Source organism: Notolepis coatsorum (genome assembly GCF_963971535.1).
Source record: "Notolepis coatsorum genome assembly, chromosome: 6".
Taxonomy (NCBI): Eukaryota; Metazoa; Chordata; class Actinopteri; order Aulopiformes; family Paralepididae; genus Notolepis; species Notolepis coatsorum.
Genome location: NC_140170.1, coordinates 5,787,290 through 5,812,580, shown reverse-complemented (window position 1 = coordinate 5,812,580; position 25,291 = coordinate 5,787,290). Strand labels below are relative to the sequence as shown.

Here is a 25,291-nt window from a genome sequence, read left to right as displayed (position 1 = left end):
CCTGCTCTACCTCCTGAGCCACTGTCTAACCCTAACCTTCAGATTACCAGACGACCTGCTCTACCTCCTGAGCCACTGTCTAACCCTAACCTTCTGATTACCAGACGACCTGCTCTACCTCCTGAGCCACTGTGTAACCCTAACCTTCTGATTACCAGACGACCTCTCTACCTCCTGAGCCACTGTGTATCCCTAACCTTCTGATTACCAGACGACCTGCTCGACCTCCTGAGCCACTGTCTAACCCTAACCTTCTGATTACCAGACGACCTGCTCTACCTCCTGAGCCACTGTCTAACCCTAACCTTCTGATTACCAGACGACCTCTCTACCTCCTGAGCCACTGTCTAACCCTAACCTTCCGATTACCAGACGACCTGCTCTACCTCCTGAGCCACTGTCTAACCCTAACCTTCTGATTACCAGACGACCTGCTCTACCTCCTGAGCCACTGTCTAACCCTAACCTTCTGATTACCAGACGACCTCTCTACCTCCTGAGCCACTGTCTAACCCTAACCTTCCGATTACCAGACGACCTGCTCTACCTCCTGAGCCACTGTCTAACCCTAACCTTCTGATTACCAGACGACCTGCTCTACCTCCTGAGCCACTGTCTAACCCTAACCTTCAGATTACCAGACGACCACTCTACCTCCTGAGCCACTGTCTAACCCTAACCTTCCGATTACCAGACGACCTGCTCTACCTCCTGAGCCACTGTCTAACCCTAACCTTCTGATTACCAGACGACCTGCTCTACCTCCTGAGCCACTGTCTAACCCTAACCTTCTGATTACCAGACGACCTGCTCTACCTCCTGAGACACTGTCTAACCCTAACCTTCTGATTACCAGACGACCTGCTCTACCTCCTGAGCCACTGTGTAACCCTAACCTTCTGATTACCAGACGACCTGCTCTACCTCCTGAGACACTGTCTAACCCTAACCTTCTGATTACCAGACGACCTGCTCTACCTCCTGAGCCACTGTCTAACCCTAACCTTCCGATTACCAGACAACCTGCTCTACCTCTTGAGCCACTGTCTAACCCTAACCTTCCGATTACCAGACGACCTGCTCTACCTCCTGAGCCACTGTCTAACCCTAACCTTCTGATTACCAGACGACCTGCTCTACCTCCTGAGCCACTGTCTAACCCTAACCTTCCGATTACCAGACGACCTGCTCTACCTCCTGAGCCACTGTCACTGTGAATTCTATTTTATGGTGGATGTTCCTCTTTAACTTCACCTGAATGGCTGCCTTTCTTTCTATACAACAAAAGCCTCAGCGGGGATCCAAACCATCAACCCTGCAGTGTTGGCGGCCTGCTCAGAGGGCCTGTACAGATGGGCCTCGTTCAAACAGTGCTAGCAGGGCACGTGCACACGCATGCACACACGCACGCACACACACACACACATCTATTACTGTACTTGTGGGGAACAATGCTAACATTCCACCGACAACATTCTAAAGCCTCTCACATTAAAAGGGGAATGCCGTCCATTTTAAGAATTCATGTTATTCCTGTCCCCCGGGACCAGTCGGTAAATATTTGCGAGCACGTACTGTAAAAGATTTATGTGAGCTATTAAACCCAAACGAGGTGTAAATCCTAGGTTTTCAGAGACACATCGTCGATGCTAAGATATAGACCTTGTTCGAGAGTCGGAACTCAGATGGGAAAGTTTCACGTTCCCCATTTTTCAGCCGTTACACCCTGGTGACATCACGACTTACACCCTGGTGACATCACAACTTACACCCTGGTGACATCACGACTTACACCCTGGTGACATCACAACTTACACCCTGGTGACATCACGACTTACACCCTGGTGACATCACAACTTACACCCTGGTGACATCACGACTTACACCCTGGTGACATCACAACTTACACCCTGGTGACATCACGACTTACACCCTGGTGACATCACGACTTACACCCTGGTGACATCACAACTTACACCCTGGTGACATCACAACTTACACCCTGGTGACATCACGACTTACACCCTGGTGACATCACGACTTACACCCTGGTGACATCACAACTTACACCCTGGTGACATCACGACTTACACCCTGGTGACATCACGACTTACACCCTGGTGACATCACGACTTACACCCTGGTGACATCACAACTTACACCCTGGTGACATCACGACTTACACCCTGGTGACATCACGACTTACACCCTGGTGACATCACAACCTGTGCTGACTACACACACACAGGGAGCCCAGCCTGAGTGGACTACACACACACACAGGGAGCCCAGCCTGAGTGGACTACACACACACACAGGGAGCCCAGCCTGAGTGGACTACACACACACACAGGGAGCCCAGCCTGAGTGGACTACACACACACAGGGAGCCCAGCCTGTGCTGACTACACCACCCCCCCCCCACAGGGAGCCCAGCCTGAGGTGCCTACCTGCTCCTGCTGCTGCCGGGCCAGCTCCATCTGCTGCTGCTGCTTCTCCAGGAGCAGGGCAGCCATGTTCCTCTGCTCAGAGTGGGCTCCCAGAAGCTGCTCCCTCAGCCCACTGAGCTGGTTGATCATCAGGAGCAACTGGAGCTCCTTCTCAGCCAGAGACTCTGGGGTCCCTGGGGGGGGGGGGGGGGGAGGGGAGGGAGGGAGAGAGGAGAGGGGAGAGAGAGGAGAGGGAGGGAGGGAGAGCCATGAGAGAGAGGGAGAGAGAGAGACAGAGAGGAGAGGGAGGGAGGGTGAGAGAGGGAGAGAGGAGAGGGAGAGAGGGAGGGAGGGAGGGAGAGAGAGAGAGAGAGAGAGAGAGAGAGGAGAGGGAGAGAGAGACAGAGAGTGAGAGAGAGAGAGAGAGAGAGGAGTGGGAGGAGAGGGAGAGAGAGGAGAGGGAGATAGAGACAGAGAGGGAGAGAGAGAGATGGAGGGAGGGAAAGAGAGAGAGGAGAGGGAGGGAGGGAAAGAGAGATAGGAGTGGGAGGGAGGGAGAGCCATGAGAGAGAGGGAGAGAGACAGAGATGAGAGGGAGGGAGGGAGAGTGAGGGGAGAGAGGGAGGGAGGGAGAGTGAGGAGAGAGGGGAGGGAGAGCGAGGAGAGAGTAAGAGGAGAGGGAGAGCAAGGAGAGAGAGAGAGGGAGGGAAAGTGAGGAGAGAGAGCGAGGAGAGAGAGCGAGGAGAGAGAGAGAGGAGAGGGAGAGCAAGGAGAGAGAGCGAGGGAGGGAAAGTGAGGAGAGAGAGCGAGGAGAGAGAGCGAGGAGAGAGAGAGAGGAGAGGGAGAGAGGGAGGGAGAGAGAGAGAGAAAGAGAGAGGAGAGGGAGGGAGGGAGAGCGAGGAGAGAGAGAGAGAGAGGGAGGGAGGGAGGGAGGGAGAGGAGAGGGAGGGAAGAAAGACAATTATTTGTATTAATAATCATTTTAAAGTACATAATTTGGCTTTATATACAGCAGTATATAAACACACATACAGCAGTCTATAAACACACATACAGGAGTATATATAAACACAGAAAATATGATGAAGTATTTGCCGGAATGTGTAATGTAAAGAAAAACCGACAGACGGACAGCTAGAAGCAAGCAAGGATGGAAGCAGAGAGAAGAGGAGGTTAAAGGTCATGTCTAGGAGCTGACCTTTGAGGTATCCCGTGGTTCCTAGAGGACTTTTCTCCAGAAGCTTTGCCCTCCAGTCCACGTTCAACAGCTTCTCTATGGTCGGCATGACTGAGGAATAGAACACAGGTCTATGAGTGACGTCTAGTGTTTCAACAGCTTCTCTATGGTCGGCATGACTGAGGAATAGAACACACAAGTGTCTATCCGTGTGTCTGTGTACCTGTGTGTCTGTCTGTCTGTGTGTCTGTCCATGCATCTGTGTGTCTGTCTATCTGTGTGTCTGTGTACCTGTGTGTCTGTGTATCTGTGTGTCTATCTGTGTGTCTGTGTACCTGTGTGTCTGTGTATCTGTGTGTCTATCTGTGTGTCTGTGTACCTGTGCGTCTGTATCTGTGTGTCTGTCTGTGTGTACCTGTGTGTCTGTATCTGTGTGTCTGTCTGTGTGTCTGTGTACCTGTGTGTCTATCTGTGTGTCTGTGTACCTGTGCGTCTGTATCTGTGTGTCTGTCTGTGTGTCTGTGTACCTGTGCGTCTGTATCTGTGTGTCTGTCTGTGTGTCTGTGTACATGCGTGTCTGTCCATGTGTCTGTGTGTCTGTCCATGTATCTGTGTATCTGTCTATCTGTGTGTCTGTGTATCTGTGTGTCTGTGTGTATCTGTCTGTGTGTATCTGTCTGTGTGTATCTGTGTGTCTGTCTGTGTGTCTGTCTGTCTGTGTATCTGTCCATGTGTCTGTGTACCTGTGTATCTGTCTATCTGTGTGTCTGTGTATCTGTGTGTCTGTGTATCTGTCCATGTGTCTGTGTACCTGTGTATCTGTCTATCTGTGTGTCTGTGTATCTGTGTGTCTGTGTGTATCTGTCTGTGTGTATCTGTCTGTGTGTATCTGTTTGTCCGTCTGTGTGTCTGTCTGTCTGTGTATCTGTCCATGTGTCTGTGTACCTGTGTATCTGTCTATCTGTGTGTCTGTGTATCTGTGTGTCTGTGTATCTGTCTGTGTGTATCTGTCTGTGTGTATCTGTGTGTCTGTCTGTGTGTCTGTGTGTCTGTGTATCTGTCTGTGTGTATCTGTGTGTCCGTCTGTGTGTCTGTGTGTCTGTGTATCTGTGTGTCTGTCTGTGTCTGTATGTGTGTCTGTGTGTGTCTGTGTGTCAACCAGGAAGTGCTCAAGTGAAGCTAGTATAAGTTGATAATCTAGTGATCTATTCAGCTCTGAAGAAGTGTTGTGTTTGTAGGTGAAGTTCACTGTTGGGAGAAACCAGACGGCTGCTCTGGATGAATCTCTGGATGAATGAGTGAGTGAGTGCGTGCGTGCGTGCGTGCGTGCGTGCGTGCGTGCGTGCGTGCGTGCGTGAGTGAGTGAGTGAGTGAGTGAGTGAGTGAGTGAGTGAGTGAGTGAGTGAGTGAGTGAGTGAGTGAGTGAGTGAGTGAGTGAGTTCACACACAGCCATTCCTGTTGAAACACATGTGGAGGAGTTACTGCAGGCTGTCCTTCTAGTTATTATTGTTATTATTATTGTTGTTGTTATTGCTATCATCATTATTATCATCATTATTCTTGTTGTTGTAACTATTATTGTTAATATTTATTAATAATAATAATAATAATAATTTAGTTAATTGCGGATGTATAAAAACAAAACCATATATTTAAATATATACCAGCAGACTAATCTGGAAATAGAAAATATAATTGATGAGGGGAGAGGGAGGAGAGAGAGAGAGAGGGAGGGAGAGAGAAGAGGGTGAGGGAGAGAGAGGGGGAGAGATGGAGAAAGAGAGTGTGATAGAGAGTGTAAATGCAAGGTGCTTAAAAAAGAAAATGAACATTTATTGCCAAGTTTAGGGGCGACAGTGGCTCAGAAGGTAGAGCAGTCGTCTGGTAATCCAGAGGTTCCCGGACACTTAACCCCTAATTGCTCCCGATGAGCAGGTTGGCACCTTGCATGGTGGTCGCCTCCGCCGTCGGTGTGTGAAGGTGTGAGTGAACGGGTGAATGTGAGGAACTAATTGTAAAGCGCTTTGGATAAAAAGCTGTTAAATAAATGCACTGTTTACCCTTTTTACCAAGTTACCACAACATGTGACACTTCAAGCTCCTCCCCAGAGTCTGAAGAAAGAGTCTGAATGAGAGCATCACACACAAGCAGGGGTTTACATTTAGTCATTTATAGTAGCCGATAGGGATGTCCCGATCGCCTTTTTTTGCTTCCGATCCGATCCCGATAATGTGATTTTAAATATCTATCGATCCGATCGTTTCCGATCCGATCTTTCACATTAGTAATCAATTTTGACGCATTTTTGTCAGAAACTGGCAGAGCGAGACAAGCCCATCTGTTGCCTATAGTCCGGGGCGCGAGCGCGGAGGCTTTTGTTATTACATTCACCCTGAGAAATGTGCTTCTGCTTCATATGAGAAATATTAAAAGTTTCAATATATGTTTGCACATTAGTATACATTCAGTGTTCGACTTACGTAATGGTCCATTCTGGTCTGAAACGCCGACGATAATCCTCAAGTCACGTTATCCTCCAGGTGAAAAGTTAGTCTGAAAACTTCGCCTCCAGCCTGTCCTCCTTGCAAACATTGCAACTGGCTTGACTTTCTATTTTAAAATGCTTAGTTCCAAACCTCTGACATTAAGTCTAGCTGCTCAAGTCAGTGGATATTAACCGTGTTTCGGGAGCGACGTGTTGTACTGTCGTTGTGATGTGGAGCGTGTAGCGTGTAGCCGGTCTAAATTAAAGGGAATGTGTTTGTTGCAACGGTGTAAATTAAAGGGGAATGTGTTTGTTGCAACGGTGTAAATTAAAGGGGAATGTGTTTGTTGCAACGGTGTAAATTAAAGGGGAATGTGTTTGTTGTGGACAATTATTCTGCTCTGTGTGACAATAAATACATTAATGATGATATATTATATGTAATTTAAAACCAAAACTAAGGCCTCCGTATGAGTTTAAGACGTGGACATGGTCATGTTTGTTGAATAAAATTTTTCTTTTTATGACTGCCAATTTTTATTATTATTTTTTCCCGATCCCCGATCCTCTGAAAAGCACGTGATCGACACCGATCCCGATCACGTGATCGGATCGGGACATCCCTAGTAGCCGACACTTTTATTATCCAAAGCGACGTACAAGTTCTGTACAACAAGGCAGCTAAGGGTAAGTGGTATCGTTTGTCAAACAGTGTTGAACTTGAGTGCTACAAGTTCCCTGCACTGGCAAGTTCCCTGGCTTCCTGTTCGCTTCAGGGTTGATTTTTTTTAAATTGCGATGTTTGTGTTCAAGGCATTGAATGGTCTGGCCCCTCAGTACCTATAGCTGAACTTCTCCGTGCTTGCACCCCAGTTAGAGCACTGAGGTCATCAAACAAACTACTTTTAGATGTCCCAAGGTCTAGGCTAAGAACAAAAAGGTGACCGAGCTTTTGCGGTGGCTGTCCCTAAATTACGGAACAGTCTTCCACTACAAATGAGGTCTGCTCAGACCCTAGAGAGTTTTAAGGCTCAGCTAAAGACTCACCTGTTTTCATTGGCGTTTTGAGGCTTAGTAAGCCATATATCCCCGGTCGTGTCGTGATTGTTTTTTTAATGTATTGTAGCTTTTGACTTTGTGTACACTGTATTTTGTATTTTTAGTATTTCTCAGTTTTTATATTGTAAAGCACTTTGGTGCAACTTCGGTTGGTTTTAAATGTGCTATATAAATAAAGTTGACCTTGACCTTACAGTCTTGAGTGCATAGTAGTATAGACATATTAGCAAATTAGGTAGTAATATAAGCAAGGAAGATTAGTTAGTAGCAAAGTGCGTAATAGTCAAAGACAGTACAAAGGTTGGCTTTTTTTTTTATTATTATTATTATTATTTTCTACTTCTAGGGTACGTTCAGAATGTTGGAGCCCTATTCTCTACTCACTAAAGTTGTTGTTGATTGGCAGAGTCCTTTATAAATGCTGAAACCTCCTCCACAGTTCACCCGGAGTAGATTCCAGTTTCTCTGTGGCCAACTAGCCAACGTGGGCAGACACAGGGCTAGGGCTCCCACGTCCTGAATGTACCCTTGAAAGCCTCAGTTCCGTGTCTCTGCCAAATGATTGGAGGCAGGTGTTTTGGGGAGGAAGTACAGTAGGTGGTTGTTTTATAAAGATAAAATACAGATATTTGGACGGGATACATTCCAAGGTCACACAGCAGGTGAAGATTTGAAGAATGCGACTGTTAAACAGGAACACACGGAGACGACCAAGGAGGGCAGGCAGGGGGGGGGGGGGGCTTTGGGTGCCCAAGCACTTGCTCATGTGCGCCTTGATGACCAAAGTGCCCTTTTTTGGCAAGGCTTACATTTATTATTATTATTATACGTTTAAAAAAAAAAATTCGAGTTTTTTTTTAGCAATGCCCATGGTCCTCATCAAGAATAATTTAAATAATATTATAAATAAAAATAAATATTTGTATGCCTGGCTGTCTGAGGTGCATGGTTTTCTGTTATGTTGCGTGACGCGTCGCCCTCCCTCTTGGAATGACGGGCCCATTAGCCAATAGAGATCTATAATACATTTTGATAAATCCCAAAACTATTCTAAGGCATAATCATATAGTATGATGCAGTTTGTGTTGTAAGATTCCGTGTTACACTCTCTGAATATCGGTCGCTAATGCTATAGTTTGGCCGGTTACGTTACGCTGTAGTTGGTGTTCTAACATTTTGATACATGTGGCCTTTTTACAATTTGAGCACCTGCCCCTCTAAAGGTCTCTGTGAGAGAGAGACGGGAGCAGGAGAGAGAGAGAGACGGGAGCAGGAGAGAGAGAGAGACGGGAGCAGGAGAGAGAGAGAGAGACGGGAGCAGGAGAGAGAGAGAGACGGGAGCAGGAGTGAGAGAGAGACGGGAGCAGGAGAGAGAGAGAGACGGGAGCAGGAGAGAGAGAGAGACGGGAGCAGGAGAGAGAGAGAGACGGGAGCAGGAGAGAGAGAGAGACGGGAGCAGGAGAGAGAGAGAGACGGGAGCAGGAGTGAGAGAGAGAGACGGGAGCAGGAGTGAGAGAGAGACGGGAGCAGGAGAGAGAGAGAGACGGGAGCAGGAGAGAGAGAGAGACGGGAGCAGGAGAGAGAGAGAGAGAGACGGGAGCAGGAGAGAGAGAGAGAGACGGGAGCAGGAGAGAGAGAGAGACGGGAGCAGGAGTGAGAGAGAGACGGGAGCAGGAGTGAGAGAGAGACGGGAGCAGGAGGGAGAGAGAGAGACGGGAGCAGGAGTGAGAGAGAGAGACGGGAGCAGGAGTGAGAGAGAGAGACGGGAGCAGGAGTGAGAGAGAGAGACGGGAGCAGGAGAGAGAGAGAGACGGGAGCAGGAGAGAGAGAGAGACGGGAGCAGGAGAGAGAGAGAGACGGGAGCAGGAGAGAGAGAGAGACGGGAGCAGGAGTGAGAGAGAGACGGGAGCAGGAGTGAGAGAGAGACGGGAGCAGGAGTGAGAGAGAGACGGGAGCAGGAGTGAGAGAGAGACGGGAGCAGGAGAGAGAGAGAGACGGGAGCAGGAGTGAGAGAGAGACGGGAGCAGGAGAGAGAGAGAGACGGGAGCAGGAGTGAGAGAGAGACGGGAGCAGGAGAGAGAGAGAGAGAGGAGAGGGAGGGAGGGAGAGAGAGAGGAGAGGGAGGGAGGGAGGGAGGAGAGGGAGGGAGGGAGAGAGAGAGACGGGAGCAGGAGTGAGAGAGAGACGGGAGCGGGAGTGAGAGAGAGAGACGGGAGGAGGAGTGTGAGAGAGAGACGGGAGCAGGAGTGAGAGAGAGACGGGAGCGGGAGTGAGAGAGAGAGAGAGGAGAGGGAGGGAGGGAGGGAGGGAGAGAGAGACGGGAGCAGGAGTGAGAGAGAGAGAGGAGAGGGAGGGAGGGAGGGAGGGAGAGAGAGACGGGAGCAGGAGTGAGAGAGAGAGAGAGGAGAGGGAGGGAGGGAGGGAGGGAGGGAGGGAGGGAGAGAGAGACGGGAGCAGGAGTGAGAGAGAGAGAGGAGAGGGAGGGAGGGAGGGAGAGAGACGGGAGCAGGAGTGAGAGAGAGAGAGAGGAGAGGGAGGGAGGGAGGGAGGGAGAGAGAGACGGGAGCAGGAGTGAGAGAGAGAGAGAGGAGAGGGAGGGAGGGAGGGAGGGAGAGAGAGACGGGAGCAGGAGTGAGAGAGAGAGAGAGGAGAGGGAGAGAGAGACGGGAGCAGGAGTGAGAGAGAGACGGGAGCAGGAGAGAAAGAGAGAGAGACGGGAGCAGGAGTGAGAGAGAGAGACGGGAGCAGGAGAGAGAGAGAGAGACGGGAGCAGGAGAGAGAGAGAGACGGGAGCAGGAGTGAGAGAGAGACGGGAGCGGGAGAGAGAGAGAGACGGGAGCAGGAGTGAGAGAGAGACGGGAGCAGGAGAGAGAGAGAGAGACGGGAGCAGGAGTGAGAGAGAGAGACGGGAGCAGGAGAGAGAGAGAGAGAGACGGGAGCAGGAGTGAGAGAGAGAGACGGGAGCAGGAGAGAGAGAGAGAGAGACGGGAGCAGGAGTGAGAGAGAGAGACGGGAGCAGGAGTGAGAGAGAGAGACGGGAGCAGGAGTGAGAGAGAGACGGGAGCAGGAGAGAGAGAGAGAGAGACGGGAGCAGGAGAGAGAGAGAGACGGGAGAGAGAGAGAGAGAGAGAGAGACGGGAGCAGGAGTGAGAGAGAGAGACGGGAGCAGGAGTGAGAGAGAGACGGGAGCAGGAGAGAGAGAGAGAGAGACGGGAGCAGGAGAGAGAGAGAGGCGGGAGCAGGAGAGAGAGAGAGAGAGACGGGAGCAGGAGAGAGAGAGAGAGACGGGAGCAGGAGAGAGAGAGACGGGAGCAGGAGTGAGAGAGAGAGACGGGAGCAGGAGAGAGAGAGAGAGACGGGAGCAGGAGTGAGAGAGAGAGACAGGAGCAGGAGTGAGAGAGAGAGACGGGAGCAGGAGTGAGAGAGAGAGAGACGGGAGCAGGAGTGAGAGAGAGAGACGGGAGCAGGAGAGAGAGAGAGACGGGAGGAGGAGTGAGAGAGAGACGGGAGCAGGAGTGAGAGAGAGACGGGAGCAGGAGAGAGAGAGAGACGGGAGCAGGAGTGAGAGAGAGACGGGAGCAGGAGAGAGAGAGAGACGGGAGCAGGAGTGAGAGAGAGACGGGAGCAGGAGAGAGAGAGAGACGGGAGCAGGAGTGAGAGAGAGAGACGGGAGCAGGAGAGAGAGAGAGAGAGAGACGGGAGCAGGAGAGAGAGAGAGACGGGAGCAGGAGTGAGAGAGAGAGACGGGAGCAGGAGTGAGAGAGAGAGACGGGAGCGGGAGTGAGAGAGAGACGGGAGCAGGAGAGAGAGAGAGACGGGAGCAGGAGTGAGAGAGAGAGACGGGAGCAGGAGAGAGAGAGAGACGGGAGCAGGAGAGAGAGAGAGACGGGAGCAGGAGTGAGAGAGAGACGGGAGCAGGAGAGAGAGAGAGACGGGAGCAGGAGTGAGAGAGAGAGACGGGAGCAGGAGAGAGAGAGAGAGAGAGACGGGAGCAGGAGAGAGAGAGAGACGGGAGCAGGAGTGAGAGAGAGAGACGGGAGCAGGAGTGAGAGAGAGAGACGGGAGCAGGAGTGAGAGAGAGAGACGGGAGCGGGAGTGAGAGAGAGACGGGAGCAGGAGAGAGAGAGAGACGGGAGCAGGAGTGAGAGAGAGAGACGGGAGCAGGAGAGAGAGAGAGACGGGAGCAGGAGAGAGAGAGAGACGGGAGCAGGAGAGAGAGAGACGGGAGCAGGAGAGAGAGAGAGACGGGAGCAGGAGAGAGAGAGACGGGAGCAGGAGAGAGAGAGACGGGAGCAGGAGAGAGAGAGAGAGAGACGGGAGCAGGAGAGAGAGAGAGACGGGAGCAGGAGAGAGAGAGAGACGGGAGCAGGAGAGAGAGAGAGAGACGGGAGCAGGAGAGAGAGAGAGACGGGAGCAGGAGTGAGAGAGAGACGGGAGCAGGAGAGAGAGAGAGACGGGAGCAGGAGAGAGAGAGAGACGGGAGCAGGAGTGAGAGAGAGAGACGGGAGCAGGAGAGAGAGAGAGAGACGGGAGCAGGAGAGAGAGAGAGACGGGAGCAGGAGAGAGAGAGAGACGGGAGCAGGAGAGAGAGAGAGACGGGAGCAGGAGAGAGAGAGAGACGGGAGCAGGAGAGAGAGAGAGACGGGAGCAGGAGAGAGAGAGAGAGAGACGGGAGCAGGAGAGAGAGAGAGAGACGGGAGCAGGAGAGAGAGAGAGACGGGAGCAGGAGTGAGAGAGAGACGGGAGCAGGAGTGAGAGAGAGACGGGAGCAGGAGGGAGAGAGAGAGACGGGAGCAGGAGTGAGAGAGAGAGACGGGAGCAGGAGTGAGAGAGAGAGACGGGAGCAGGAGTGAGAGAGAGACGGGAGCAGGAGAGAGAGAGAGACGGGAGCAGGAGAGAGAGAGAGACGGGAGCAGGAGAGAGAGAGAGACGGGAGCAGGAGAGAGAGAGAGAGACGGGAGCAGGAGTGAGAGAGAGACGGGAGCAGGAGTGAGAGAGAGACGGGAGCAGGAGTGAGAGAGAGACGGGAGCAGGAGTGAGAGAGAGAGAGAGGAGCAGGAGAGAGAGAGAGAGAGACGGGAGCAGGAGTGAGAGAGAGACGGGAGCAGGAGAGAGAGAGAGAGACGGGAGCAGGAGAGAGAGAGAGACGGGAGCAGGAGAGAGAGAGAGACGGGAGCAGGAGAGAGAGAGAGACGGGAGCAGGAGAGAGAGAGAGACGGGAGCAGGAGTGAGAGAGAGAGAGACGGGAGCAGGAGTGAGAGAGAGACGGGAGCAGGAGTGAGAGAGAGAGAGAGGAGCAGGAGTGAGAGAGAGAGACGGGAGCAGGAGAGAGAGAGAGACGGGAGCAGGAGTGAGAGAGAGAGACGGGAGCAGGAGTGAGAGAGAGACGGGAGCAGGAGAGAGAGAGAGAGACGGGAGCAGGAGTGAGAGAGAGAGACGGGAGCAGGAGTGAGAGAGAGACGGGAGCAGGAGAGAGAGAGAGAGACGGGAGCAGGAGTGAGAGAGAGAGACGGGAGCAGGAGAGAGAGAGAGACGGGAGCAGGAGTGAGAGAGAGACGGGAGCAGGAGAGAGAGAGAGAGAGACGGGAGCAGGAGTGAGAGAGAGAGACGGGAGCAGAAGTGAGAGAGAGAGAGACGAGAGCAGGAGAGAGAGAGAGAGAGACGGGAGCAGGAGGGAGAGAGAGACGGGAGCAGGAGAGAGAGAGAGAGAGACGGGAGCAGGAGTGAGAGAGAGAGACGGGAGCAGGAGAGAGAGAGAGACGGGAGCAGGAGTGAGAGAGAGACGGGAGCGGGAGTGAGAGAGAGAGAGACGGGAGCAGGAGTGAGAGAGAGACGGGAGCAGGAGAGAGAGAGAGAGAGACGGGAGCAGGAGTGAGAGAGAGACGGGAGCAGGAGTGAGAGAGAGACGGGAGCAGGAGAGAGAGAGAGACGGGAGCAGGAGTGAGAGAGAGACGGGAGCAGGAGAGAGAGAGAGAGACGGGAGCAGGAGAGAGAGAGAGACGGGAGCAGGAGTGAGAGAGAGACGGGAGCAGGAGAGAGAGAGAGAGAGGAGAGGGAGGGAGGGAGAGAGAGAGAGGAGAGGGAGGGAGGGAGAGAGAGAGGAGAGGGAGGGAGGGAGGGAGGGAGAGAGAGAGAGGAGAGGGAGGGAGGGAGAGAGAGAGACGGGAGCAGGAGTGAGAGAGAGAGAGACGGGAGCAGGAGTGAGAGAGAGAGACGGGAGCAGGAGGGAGAGAGAGACGGGAGCAGGAGAGAGAGAGAGACGGGAGCAGGAGTGAGAGAGAGACGGGAGCAGGAGAGAGAGAGAGACGGGAGCAGGAGTGAGAGAGAGAGACGGGAGCAGGAGTGAGAGAGAGAGAGACGGGAGCAGGAGTGAGAGAGAGACAGGAGCAGGAGAGAGAGAGAGAGACGGGAGCAGGAGTGAGAGAGAGAGACGGGAGCAGGAGAGAGAGAGAGACGGGAGCAGGAGTGAGAGAGAGACGGGAGCAGGAGAGAGAGAGAGAGATGGGAGCAGGAGGGAGAGAGAGAGATGGGAGCAGGAGGGAGAGAGAGACGGGAGCAGGAGGGAGAGAGAGAGATGGGAGCAGGAGGGAGAGAGAGACGGGAGCAGGAGAGAGAGAGAGAGAGACGGGAGCAGGAGTGAGAGAGAGAGACGGGAGCAGGAGAGAGAGAGAGACGGGAGCAGGAGTGAGAGAGAGACGGGAGCAGGAGAGAGAGAGAGAGACGGGAGCAGGAGAGAGAGAGAGACGGGAGCAGGAGTGAGAGAGAGAGACGGGAGCAGGAGTGAGAGAGAGAGAGAGGAGCAGGAGTGAGAGAGAGAGACGGGAGCAGGAGTGAGAGAGAGAGACGGGAGCAGGAGTGAGAGAGAGAGACGGGAGCAGGAGTGAGAGAGAGACGGGAGCAGGAGTGAGAGAGAGAGAGACGGGAGCAGGAGTGAGAGAGAGAGACGGGAGCAGGAGTGAGAGAGAGACGGGAGCAGGAGTGAGAGAGAGACGGGAGCAGGAGTGAGAGAGAGACGGGAGCAGGAGTGAGAGAGAGAGACGGGAGCAGGAGTGAGAGAGAGAGACGGGAGCAGGAGAGAGAGAGAGAGACGGGAGCAGGAGTGAGAGAGAGACGGGAGCAGGAGTGAGAGAGAGACGGGAGCAGGAGTGAGAGAGAGAGACGGGAGCAGGAGTGAGAGAGAGAGAGACGGGAGCAGGAGTGAGAGAGAGACGGGAGCAGGAGTGAGAGAGAGAGAGACGGGAGCAGGAGTGAGAGAGAGAGAGACGGGAGCAGGAGAGAGAGAGAGACGGGAGCAGGAGAGAGAGAGAGACGGGAGCAGGAGTGAGAGAGAGAGACGGGAGCAGGAGAGAGATAGAGAGACGGGAGCAGGAGTGAGAGAGAGAGACGGGAGCAGGAGTGAGAGAGAGAGACGGGAGCAGGAGTGAGAGAGAGAGAGACGGGAGCAGGAGAGAGAGAGAGACGGGAGCAGGAGTGAGAGAGAGACGGGAGCAGGAGAGAGAGAGAGAGACGGGAGCAGGAGTGAGAGAGAGAGACGGGAGCAGGAGTGAGAGAGAGACGGGAGCAGGAGTGAGAGAGAGAGAGACGGGAGCAGGAGTGAGAGAGAGAGACGGGAGCAGGAGTGAGAGAGAGAGACGGGAGCAGGAGTGAGAGAGAGAGACGGGAGCAGGAGTGAGAGAGAGAGACGGGAGCAGGAGTGAGAGAGAGAGAGACGGGAGCAGGAGTGAGAGAGAGAGAGAGGAGCAGGAGTGAGAGAGAGAGACGGGATCAGGAGTGAGAGAGAGAGACGGGAGCAGGAGTGAGAGAGAGAGAGGAGCAGGAGTGAGAGAGAGACGGGAGCAGGAGAGAGAGAGAGAGAGAGGAGCAGGAGTGAGAGAGAGAGACGGGAGCAGGAGTGAGAGAGAGACGGGAGCAGGAGTGAGAGAGAGAGACGGGAGCAGGAGTGAGAGAGAGAGACGGGAGCAGGAGTGAGAGAGAGACGGGAGCAGGAGTGAGAGAGAGAGAGACGGGAGCAGGAGTGAGAGAGAGACGGGAGCAGGAGTGAGAGAGAGAGACGGGAGCAGGAGAGAGAGAGAGACGGGAGCAGGAGTGAGAGAGAGACGGGAGCAGGAGAGAGAGAGAGACGGGAGCAGGAGTGAGAGAGAGACGGGAGCAGGAGAGAGAGAGAGACGGGAGCAGGAGTGAGAGAGAGACGGGAGCGAGAGAGAGAGAGAGAGACGGGAGCAGGAGAGAGAGAGAGAGACTGGCCCCTTTTTCGCTCTACATGCGGATTTGGATTGGAGTGAAATCAACAAAACAATCCTGTTCCCCCCCCGAGAACGCATTTAGGCACCAAAAAAACACCCCTCGCTTTCTCTGGATGTACCGTCACTGGTATCGACCCGGCAGCGGGCATTGTGTGGCGCTGAATAGAGACAGAATGTTGTGACTTAAAACGCATGAAAATACACAGAGTGGCGCAGAGAAAATTGTGTGAGAGTGTGCGGCGCACATGTGTGTGTGTGTGTGTGAGTGTGTGAGTGTGTGTGAATGAGTAACGGAGAGAGAAATGGAGACAGAGTGAGATAAAGACACAAAGAAAGAGAGGGGAGAGAGAGAAGAAAGAGAGAGAGTAAGAGAAAAGAAAGAGACCGACGCTCTCACACGACGGGGCCTTCTGTTAGTACCTTGGTTCATGGAGGGCGGGCCCTCCGGTCGCTCGTGGCCCCGGGGCCCCTTCAGTGAGACGGGGCTCTGCCTGAGGAGCAGCTCCTTGCCTGGGGAGCCCTCCTACCAGAGAGAGGGGGGACACCAGGGGGTCAGTGCTGATGATGCTGATGATGCTGACAGACCACAGGACCACGTGGGGATATATCATGAATGTATTAGGATTATTGAAATAATCAAAACAATAGCAAGGCTAGGAACTGGGAGGGCGGTTAGGGTTAGGTATTAGGGTTATTGTAGTTCTGACAATAGAGATTCTCGAGTGCTAAATGTTAAAGTATCTTCCGAATACCAAGTATGGTGATCAGATCCACTAAGTGTGTCTGACTTTTTTTTTTTTTTTTTTTTTTTAAACTAAATTTGTATTTACATTTTGATTCACAAACATACAAACAACATCATCCTTGAATATTACCGGAAGTCCTCTCGTGTGTCCGACTCTTAACCACTAAGTGTGTCTGACTCTTAACCACTAAGTGTGTCTGACTCTTAACCACTAAGTGTGTCCGACTCTTAACCACTAAGTGTGTCCGACTCTTAACCACTAAGTGTGTCTGACTCTTAACCACTAAGTGTGTCTGACTCTTAACCACTAAGTGTGTCCGACTCTTAACCACTAAGTGTGTCTGACTCTTAACCACTAAGTGTGTCTGACTCTTAACCACTAAGTGTGACTGACTCTTAACCACTAAGTGTGACTGACTCTTAACCACTAAGTGTGTCCGACTCTTAACCACTAAGTGTGTCCGACTCTTAACCACTAAGTGTGTCTGACTCTTAACCACTAAGTGTGTCCGACTCTTAACCACTAAGTGTGACTGACTCTTAACCACTAAGTGTGTCCGACTCTTAACCACTAAGTGTGTCTGACTCTTAACCACTAAGTGTGTCTGACTTTTAACCACTGAGTGTGTCTGACTCTTAACCACTGAGTGTGTCTGACTCTTAACCACTAAGTGTGTCTGACTCTTAACCACTGAGTGTGTCTGACTCTTAACCACTGAGTGTGTCTGACTCTTAACCACTGAGTGTGTCTGACTCTTAACCACTAAGTGTGTCTGACTCTTAACCACTAAGAGATCTAATTGTATTGCCTATATTCATGTCTTTCTACCATTACCCTGCCCATACCTGTACCTCCCCTCTTTCCCTCCATGCTTCCATTTCCTCAAGGGGATCAATAAAGGAATAATCTTATCTTATCATTACTTATTACTAAACAGTAAAGACCTCGACCATTAACATGGAGTCACTGGACGAGAACTATTGAGATATAATCCATTTTATCTCCATTTAAGATATGGAACATGCTCCCCTCTTTGACCAAAGCAGAAAATCAAGTGGCTTTGCTTTGATTTGTGACATAGTACAAGTCACTCTTAGTATTAGGGGCATTTTTCCATACGGATACACAGACTGGTATCAGCCAGATATCGGAGACCAGTATCAGTGAAGGTGCATTATGCACCAGATTGACAGGCATCAGGAGAGATGGCTGGTCCAGTCAAGGTCTCCAGCTAATCTGATCTAGACGTGATGATGACAGAGGTCAGGTCTCACTGACGACAAGAAGAAGCTTCTTCCCCCAGGCCATCAGAGCCTCGAACACTGAACTCTCCACACACAAGCACACATGAGCACACACACAACACACACACTGTACACGCTCACACACTAGCAGCCACTTTGACATGAGCACACACACACTCATGCTGCACACGCTCACACTTATGGTCACTTTAAGAATAGTATAGTATAACTTGAGATTGTATAAAATATAGGGATGCCCCGATCACGTTTTTTGCCACCGATACCGATCACCGATCGTCTATGAGCCATATCGGCCGATACCAATCGATACTGATAGTTTTTTTGTATATAAAAAAAAAATATATATACTGTATATATATATTTTTTTTTTTAAATACAAAATATATATTATATAATCATACTTGTAGTTGTATTATCTGCGAGACATCGCCAGCACGCAACAAGTCAAAATGCTCAGTATCTGCAAACAGCTCCACTGTCTGTGTGTACTCGAGTAGCCTCCAGCTACGGCCAGGATTCTCCTGCGCTGCAGCTGGACCCTATTGGTATACTGTGCTTTGGAATCACATTCAGCATGCCCTCAGCTCAAATACGCATCGAATCAATGTTTTTTTTTTTTATTATTGATCTTTTTCCCCCTCCATTTTCCTTCGATTTTCTCCCATCCCAATGTTAGTCGTATGCCAATTCCCAGTCCCTTCCTGGTCGCTGCGCACTTACCCCCCACAGTCAGATCATCTGGGAGAGTGGAGGCTACCACGTGCTTCCTCCGACACACGTCCAGCCAATCACCGCTTCTTTTCACCTGGCAGCGCGGATTCTCATTGAGAGGGCGTAGCGTGTGGGAGGATCACACTATCCCCCTCAAGTCCTATCCGCGCTTAGCAGGCGCCCCGACCGAACTGTAGGAGTCGCTGTTTACAACGACCCGGACCCACCCCGCCAGCTTCTCCCACCCTCTAATACAGCCAATTGTATTAGTGTGGACGGCCAGCCAAGCTGGTGACAACCCCGGAGCTGTGAGCTGGATTCGAACAGGCGAATCCAGCTCACAGCTCCGGGGTTGGTGACGAACGCAATCTCCCCTCGGCCACCTAACCGCCTGCATCGAATCAATGTTATAAGACATTGATATCAGGAGCTATCCGTAGCTACTGCTAGCCGGCTAGATAACGTTAAGACAACGCCTCAGTGAACTATTTAGTTTACTGGACATTCCATATAGAGCTAACGTGAGCTAACGTGAGCTAACGTTGGCTAATGAGTCAACGGAGGTAACTTATCATGCACTCGACTATTGCTGGAGCATTTGTTGATATCAGCAGCTATCAGTAGCTAGCCAGCTAGATAACGTTAGGCAATGCCTCATGTATTAAACTAAAAGTGAATAGTTGACTGGGTCATTCTGTTTAAACAGTAACGGTAGCTAACGTTAGCTCACGGAGGTCGCATGCACTAGGTTAGAGCAGACTATTGCCCGAGCTTGTTTACATGGGTGCGGGAGGGGCAGGAGGAGGAGGAGGTGGAGCGGCAGTTTGCAGCTCCGTGTGTCTGAGACTGAAGTCAGCGAGTGAGATCTCCGCTAAGAATTGGATCATGTTTTTCTATCGGTTTTCACGATCGGCGAAAATAAAGCATTATTGGAATTCACCGATCTCATATTTATACTGAATATCGGCCGATACCGATCGCTGGCCGATCGATCGGGGCATCCCTATAGCATTGTATAACAGTGTACATAAAGACCCAGTGCCTCATCCGTAGCTAACAGTGTATTGCACTACCACAGGACCTAGCATGTCCTACCATGCTCTGTAAATAACTCATGTACATATACCGATATGCCCTACTCTGTTTACTTGTTTTATTGCACAATGTCGTTCTATTGGATTCTTATTATATATTACTATTGTATTATGCACATCGTTGCGGGCGAGACCCCCCGCATTTAATTGTATACTTGTATGCCGTGACAAATAAAACTCTTGACTTGACTTGAAGAAGGAAGTTCAGTGATGGTGGTTGACTAAACTTTATTTTAGAGCTGGTTATGCCGTTATGCCATAATATGCTGGACCCGGGGGTTTAAGTGAAAAGATACATCCTTGTATTACTAATCGTTGGAATAGATGCATTTTTTTTTTTTTTTAGTAGTGAAATAATGAATATTTGAATTCCAAAACCCTCCTCCAGTTAATTTAATTAAGAGTTCATAATAATCACAACTAATAATAACTACCACCTCATACTATAGCACACCATCGACTTGAGATCCCCAGATCCCCAGGTTGAGATCCTTACCGAAGGGGAGCGCGAGAGCGGAGGAGTCAGCTGACGCGCCTCCATTGGCTGATTCCGCAACCAATCGTGTGAAGGAGACAATTTCAGGGGTTCATTCCTGGCGATGGCCCCGCCCACACCGCACTCCTCCTCTTCCATCTTCACACCGACGGCCATCATGCTGACATCACCGTTGGCATGGAGACGCAGCGCTGAGGGACTGGGCTCAACCATTCTAGAGGAGAGAGGAGCACAATACAGGTGAAGTAACTTACCATTCTGGACACAGGAGGCTGCATCAGGACCACACACACACACACACACACACACACACACACACACACACACACACAGGAGGCTGCATCAGGACCACACACACACACACACACACACACACACACACACACACACACACACAGGAGGCTGCATCATGACTACACACACACACACAGGAGGCTACATCAGGACACACACAGGAGGCTACATCATGACTACACACACACACACAGGAGGCTACATCAGGACACACACAGGAGGCTACATCATGACTACACACACACACACAGGAGGCTACATCAGGACACACACACACACACAGGAGGCTACATCATGACACACACACACACACAGGAGGCTACATCAGGACACACACACACACACAGGAGGCTACATCATGACTACACACACACACACAGGAGGCTACATCAGGACACACACACACACACAGGAGGCTACATCATGACTACACACACACACAGGAGGCTACATCATGACTACACACACACACAGGAGGCTACATCAGGACACACACACACACACAGGAGGCTACATCAGGACTACACACACACACAGGAGGCTACATCAGGACACACACACACACACAGGAGGCTACATCAGGACACACACACACACACAGGAGGCTACATCAGGACACACACAGGAGGCTACATCAGGACACACACACACACACAGGAGGCTACATCAGGACACACACACACACACAGGAGGCTACATCAGGACACACACACACACACAGGAGGCTACATCAGGACTACACACACACACACAGGAGGCTACATCAGGACACACACACACAGGAGGCTACATCATGACACACACACACACACAGGAGGCTACATCAGGACTACACACACACACACAGGAGGCTACATCAGGACACACACACACACACACAGGAGGCTACATCAGGACTACACACACACACAGGAGGCTACATCATGACTACACACACACACACAGGAGGCTACATCAGGACTACACACACACACAGGAGGCTACATCAGGACTACACACACACACACAGGAGGCTACATCAGGACTACACACACACACACAGGAGGCTACATCAGGACACACACACACACAGGAGGCTACATCAGGACACACACACACAGGAGGCTACATCATGACTACACACACACACACAGGAGGCTACATCAGGACTACACACACACACACAGGAGGCTACATCAGGACTACACACACACACACAGGAGGCTACATCAGGACTACACACACACACACACACAGGAGGCTACATCAGGACTACACACACACACAGGAGGCTACATCATGACTACACACACACACACAGGAGGCTACATCAGGACTACACACACACACACAGGAGGCTACATCAGGACACACACACACACACAGGAGGCTACATCAGGACTACACACACACACACAGGAGGCTACATCATGACTACACACACACACACACAGGAGGCTACATCAGGACTACACACACACACACACAGGAGGCTACATCATGACTACACACACACACACAGGAGGCTACATCAGGACACACACACACACACAGGAGGCTACATCAGGACACACACACACAGGAGGCTACATCAGGACTACACACACACACAGGAGGCTACATCAGGACTACACACACACACAGGAGGCTACATCAGGACACACACACACAGGAGGCTACATCAGGACACACACACACACACAGGAGGCTACATCAGGACTACACACACACACACAGGAGGCTACATCAGGACTACACACACACACACAGGAGGCTACATCAGGACTACACACACACACACAGGAGGCTACATCAGGACTACACACACACACACAGGAGGCTACATCAGGACACACACACACACACAGGAGGCTACATCAGGACTACACACACACACACAGGAGGCTACATCAGGACTACACACACACACACAGGAGGCTACATCATGACACACACACACACACAGGAGGCTACATCAGGACACACACACACACAGGAGGCTACATCAGGACTACACACACACACACAGGAGGCTACATCAGGACACACACACACACACAGGAGGCTACATCATGACTACACACACACACACACAGGAGGCTACATCAGGACTACACACACACACACAGGAGGCTACATCAGGACACACACACACAGGAGGCTACATCATGACTACACACACACACACACAGGAGGCTACATCAGGACACACACACACACACACAGGAGGCTACATCAGGACTACACACACACACACACAGGAGGCTACATCAGGACACACACACACGGCTGCATCATGACTACACACACACACCCACACACAGGAGGCTGCATCAGGACTACACACACACACACACACACACACACACACACACACACACACACACACACACACACACACACACACACACACACACACACACACACACACACACACACACACACACACACACACACACACACACACACACACACACACACACGGCTGCATGGGGACTGAACAGCATTAGGTAAAGTGGTGACAATGACCTCGCTGTGGCTTTAAACACATCCCACTACACATCACCCTCATGTCACCTTTAGTGGCTCCCTGTAGAACCAGTGAGCGAGGTATAACGCCGTTATACAGAGTTATACCAGCACTGCACCACTGGAACTCCCTCCCCATGGACATCCGAAATGCTAACTCTCTCGCCCACTTTAAAAACCTGCTGAGAACCCACCTCCTCACCCAGGCGGCCTATTGGTCTCCGACGCTCCCAAGCATCCTGTTCATTACGTTTGTTCTGTTTTGTTTTGTTCCCGTTTGCTCCGTTCCGTTTTTGTATTTAGTTTCTTAGTTTAGGTCACCGTTATCCTCCCCCATCCCCCCCTTTTTTTTAAAAAGCACCTTGGGTGCGTGAAAGACGCTATATAAATTCAAGCCATTATTATTATTATTATTATTATTATTATTATTATTATTATTATTATTATTATTATTATTATTATATGAGACACAACTCATAACTCGAACGTCTGATGGGAACTCAGCTCTGGCCGTTTTTTTGGACTATATATATCAGCACTGTGGATGGATGGATGTTTTTCTTTCTTTTTGTGTCTTACATACAGATGTATGCCCAGCCCATATGGGCTTACAAGACATAAACAATAAGTATATAGTAGACTTAACATGTGGCTGCATGTGGCTCTTTACAAATACAAAAGAGGAAGGAGAGACACACAGGCGTAGCTCAGCCTGGCTCTTTACTAGAGGAGGAGGAGGAAGAGACAGACACACAGGCTCTTTACTAGAGGAGGAGGAGGAGGAGGAAGAGACAGACACACAGGCTCTTTACTAGAGGAGGAGGAGGAGGAAGAGACAGACACACAGGCTCTTTACTAGAGGAGGAGGAGGAAGAGACAGACACACAGGCTCTTTACTAGAGGAGGAGGAGGAAGAGACAGACACACAGGCTCTTTACTAGAGGAGGAGGAGGAGGAAGAGACAGACACACAGGCTCTTTACTAGAGGAGGAGGAGGAGGAGGAAGAGACAGACACACAGGCTCTTTACTAGAGGAGGAGGAGGAGGAGGAAGAGACAGACACACAGGCTCTTTACTAGAGGAGGAGGAGGAGGAAGAGACAGACACACAGGCTCTTTACTAGAGGAGGAGGAGGAAGAGACAGACACACAGGCTCTTTACTAGAGGAGGAGGAGGAAGAGACAGACACACAGGCTCTTTACTAGAGGAGGAGGAGGAAGAAGAGACACACAGGCTCTTTACTAGAGGAGGAGGAGGAAGAGACAGACACACAGGCTCTTTACTAGAGGAGGAGGAGGAAGAGACAGACACACAGGCTCTTTACTAGAGGAGGAGGAGGAGGAAGAGACAGACACACAGGCTCTTTACTAGAGGAGGAGGAGGAAGAAGAGACACACAGGCTCTTTACTAGAGGAGGAGGAGGAAGAAGAGACACACAGGCTCTTTACTAGAGGAGGAGGAGGAAGAAGAGACACACAGGCTCTTTACTAGAGGAGGAGGAGGAAGAGACAGACACACAGGCTCTTTACTAGAGGAGGAGGAGGAAGAGACAGACACACAGGCTCTTTACTAGAGGAGGAGGAGGAAGAAGAGACACACAGGCTCTTTACTAGAGGAGGAGGAGGAAGAGACAGACACACAGGCTCTTTACTAGAGGAGGAGGAGGAAGAAGAGACACACAGGCTCTTTACTAGAGGAGGAGGAGGAAGAGACAGACACACAGGCTCTTTACTAGAGGAGGAGGAGGAAGAGACAGACACACAGGCTCTTTACTAGAGGAGGAGGAGGAAGAGACAGACACACAGGCTCTTTACTAGAGGAGGAGGAGGAAGAAGAGACACACAGGCTCTTTACTAGAGGAGGAGGAGGAAGAGACAGACACACAGGCTCTTTACTAGAGGAGGAGGAGGAAGAGACAGACACACAGGCTCTTTACTAGAGGAGGAGGAGGAAGAGACAGACACACAGGCTCTTTACTAGAGGAGGAGGAGGAAGAGACAGACACACAGGCTCTTTACTAGAGGAGGAGGAGGAAGAGACAGACACACAGGCTCTTTACTAGAGGAGGAGGAGGAAGAGACAGACACACAGGCTCTTTACTAGAGGAGGAGGAGGAAGAGACAGACACACAGGCTCTTTACTAGAGGAGGAGGAGGAAGAAGAGACACACAGGCTCTTTACTAGAGGAGGAGGAGGAAGAGACAGACACACAGGCTCTTTACTAGAGGAGGAGGAGGAAGAGACAGACACACAGGCTCTTTACTAGAGGAGGAGGAGGAAGAGACAGACACACAGGCTCTTTACTAGAGGAGGAGGAGGAAGAAGAGACACACAGGCTCTTTACTAGAGGAGGAGGAGGAAGAGACAGACACACAGGCTCTTTACTAGAGGAGGAGGAGGAAGAGACAGACACACAGGCTCTTTACTAGAGGAGGAGGAGGAAGAAGAGACACACAGGCTCTTTACTAGAGGAGGAGGAGGAAGAGACAGACACACAGGCTCTTTACTAGAGGAGGAGGAGGAAGAGACAGACACACAGGCTCTTTACTAGAGGAGGAGGAGGAAGAGACAGACACACAGGCTCTTTACTAGAGGAGGAGGAGGAAGAGACAGACACACAGGCTCTTTACTAGAGGAGGAGGAGGAAGAGACAGACACACAGGCTCTTTACTAGAGGAGGAGGAGGAAGAAGAGACACACAGGCTCTTTACTAGAGGAGGAGGAGGAAGAGACAGACACACAGGCTCTTTACTAGAGGAGGAGGAGGAAGAAGAGACACACA

General features: G+C 51.2%; 1 protein-coding gene across 4 annotated transcripts in view; it reads right to left on the bottom strand.

Moving 5' to 3' along the window:
* sox13 (SRY-box transcription factor 13) overlaps positions 1 to 25,291 on the bottom strand; it is a 124,820-nt gene that overhangs the window by 56,339 nt on the left and 43,190 nt on the right. For all 4 annotated transcript variants that reach the window (XM_084317029.1, XM_084317028.1, XM_084317030.1 and 1 more), the window contains exons 2-5: positions 19,708 to 19,921; positions 15,816 to 15,918; positions 3,628 to 3,717; positions 2,451 to 2,623 (exon numbers count right to left, since the gene is read on the bottom strand). In XM_084317029.1, coding sequence (XP_084173155.1) covers positions 2,451 to 2,623; positions 3,628 to 3,717; positions 15,816 to 15,918; positions 19,708 to 19,920 — 579 coding nt within the window. In that variant the 5' untranslated portion in view covers position 19,921. The remainder of the gene's footprint in view (positions 1 to 2,450; positions 2,624 to 3,627; positions 3,718 to 15,815; positions 15,919 to 19,707; positions 19,922 to 25,291) is intronic.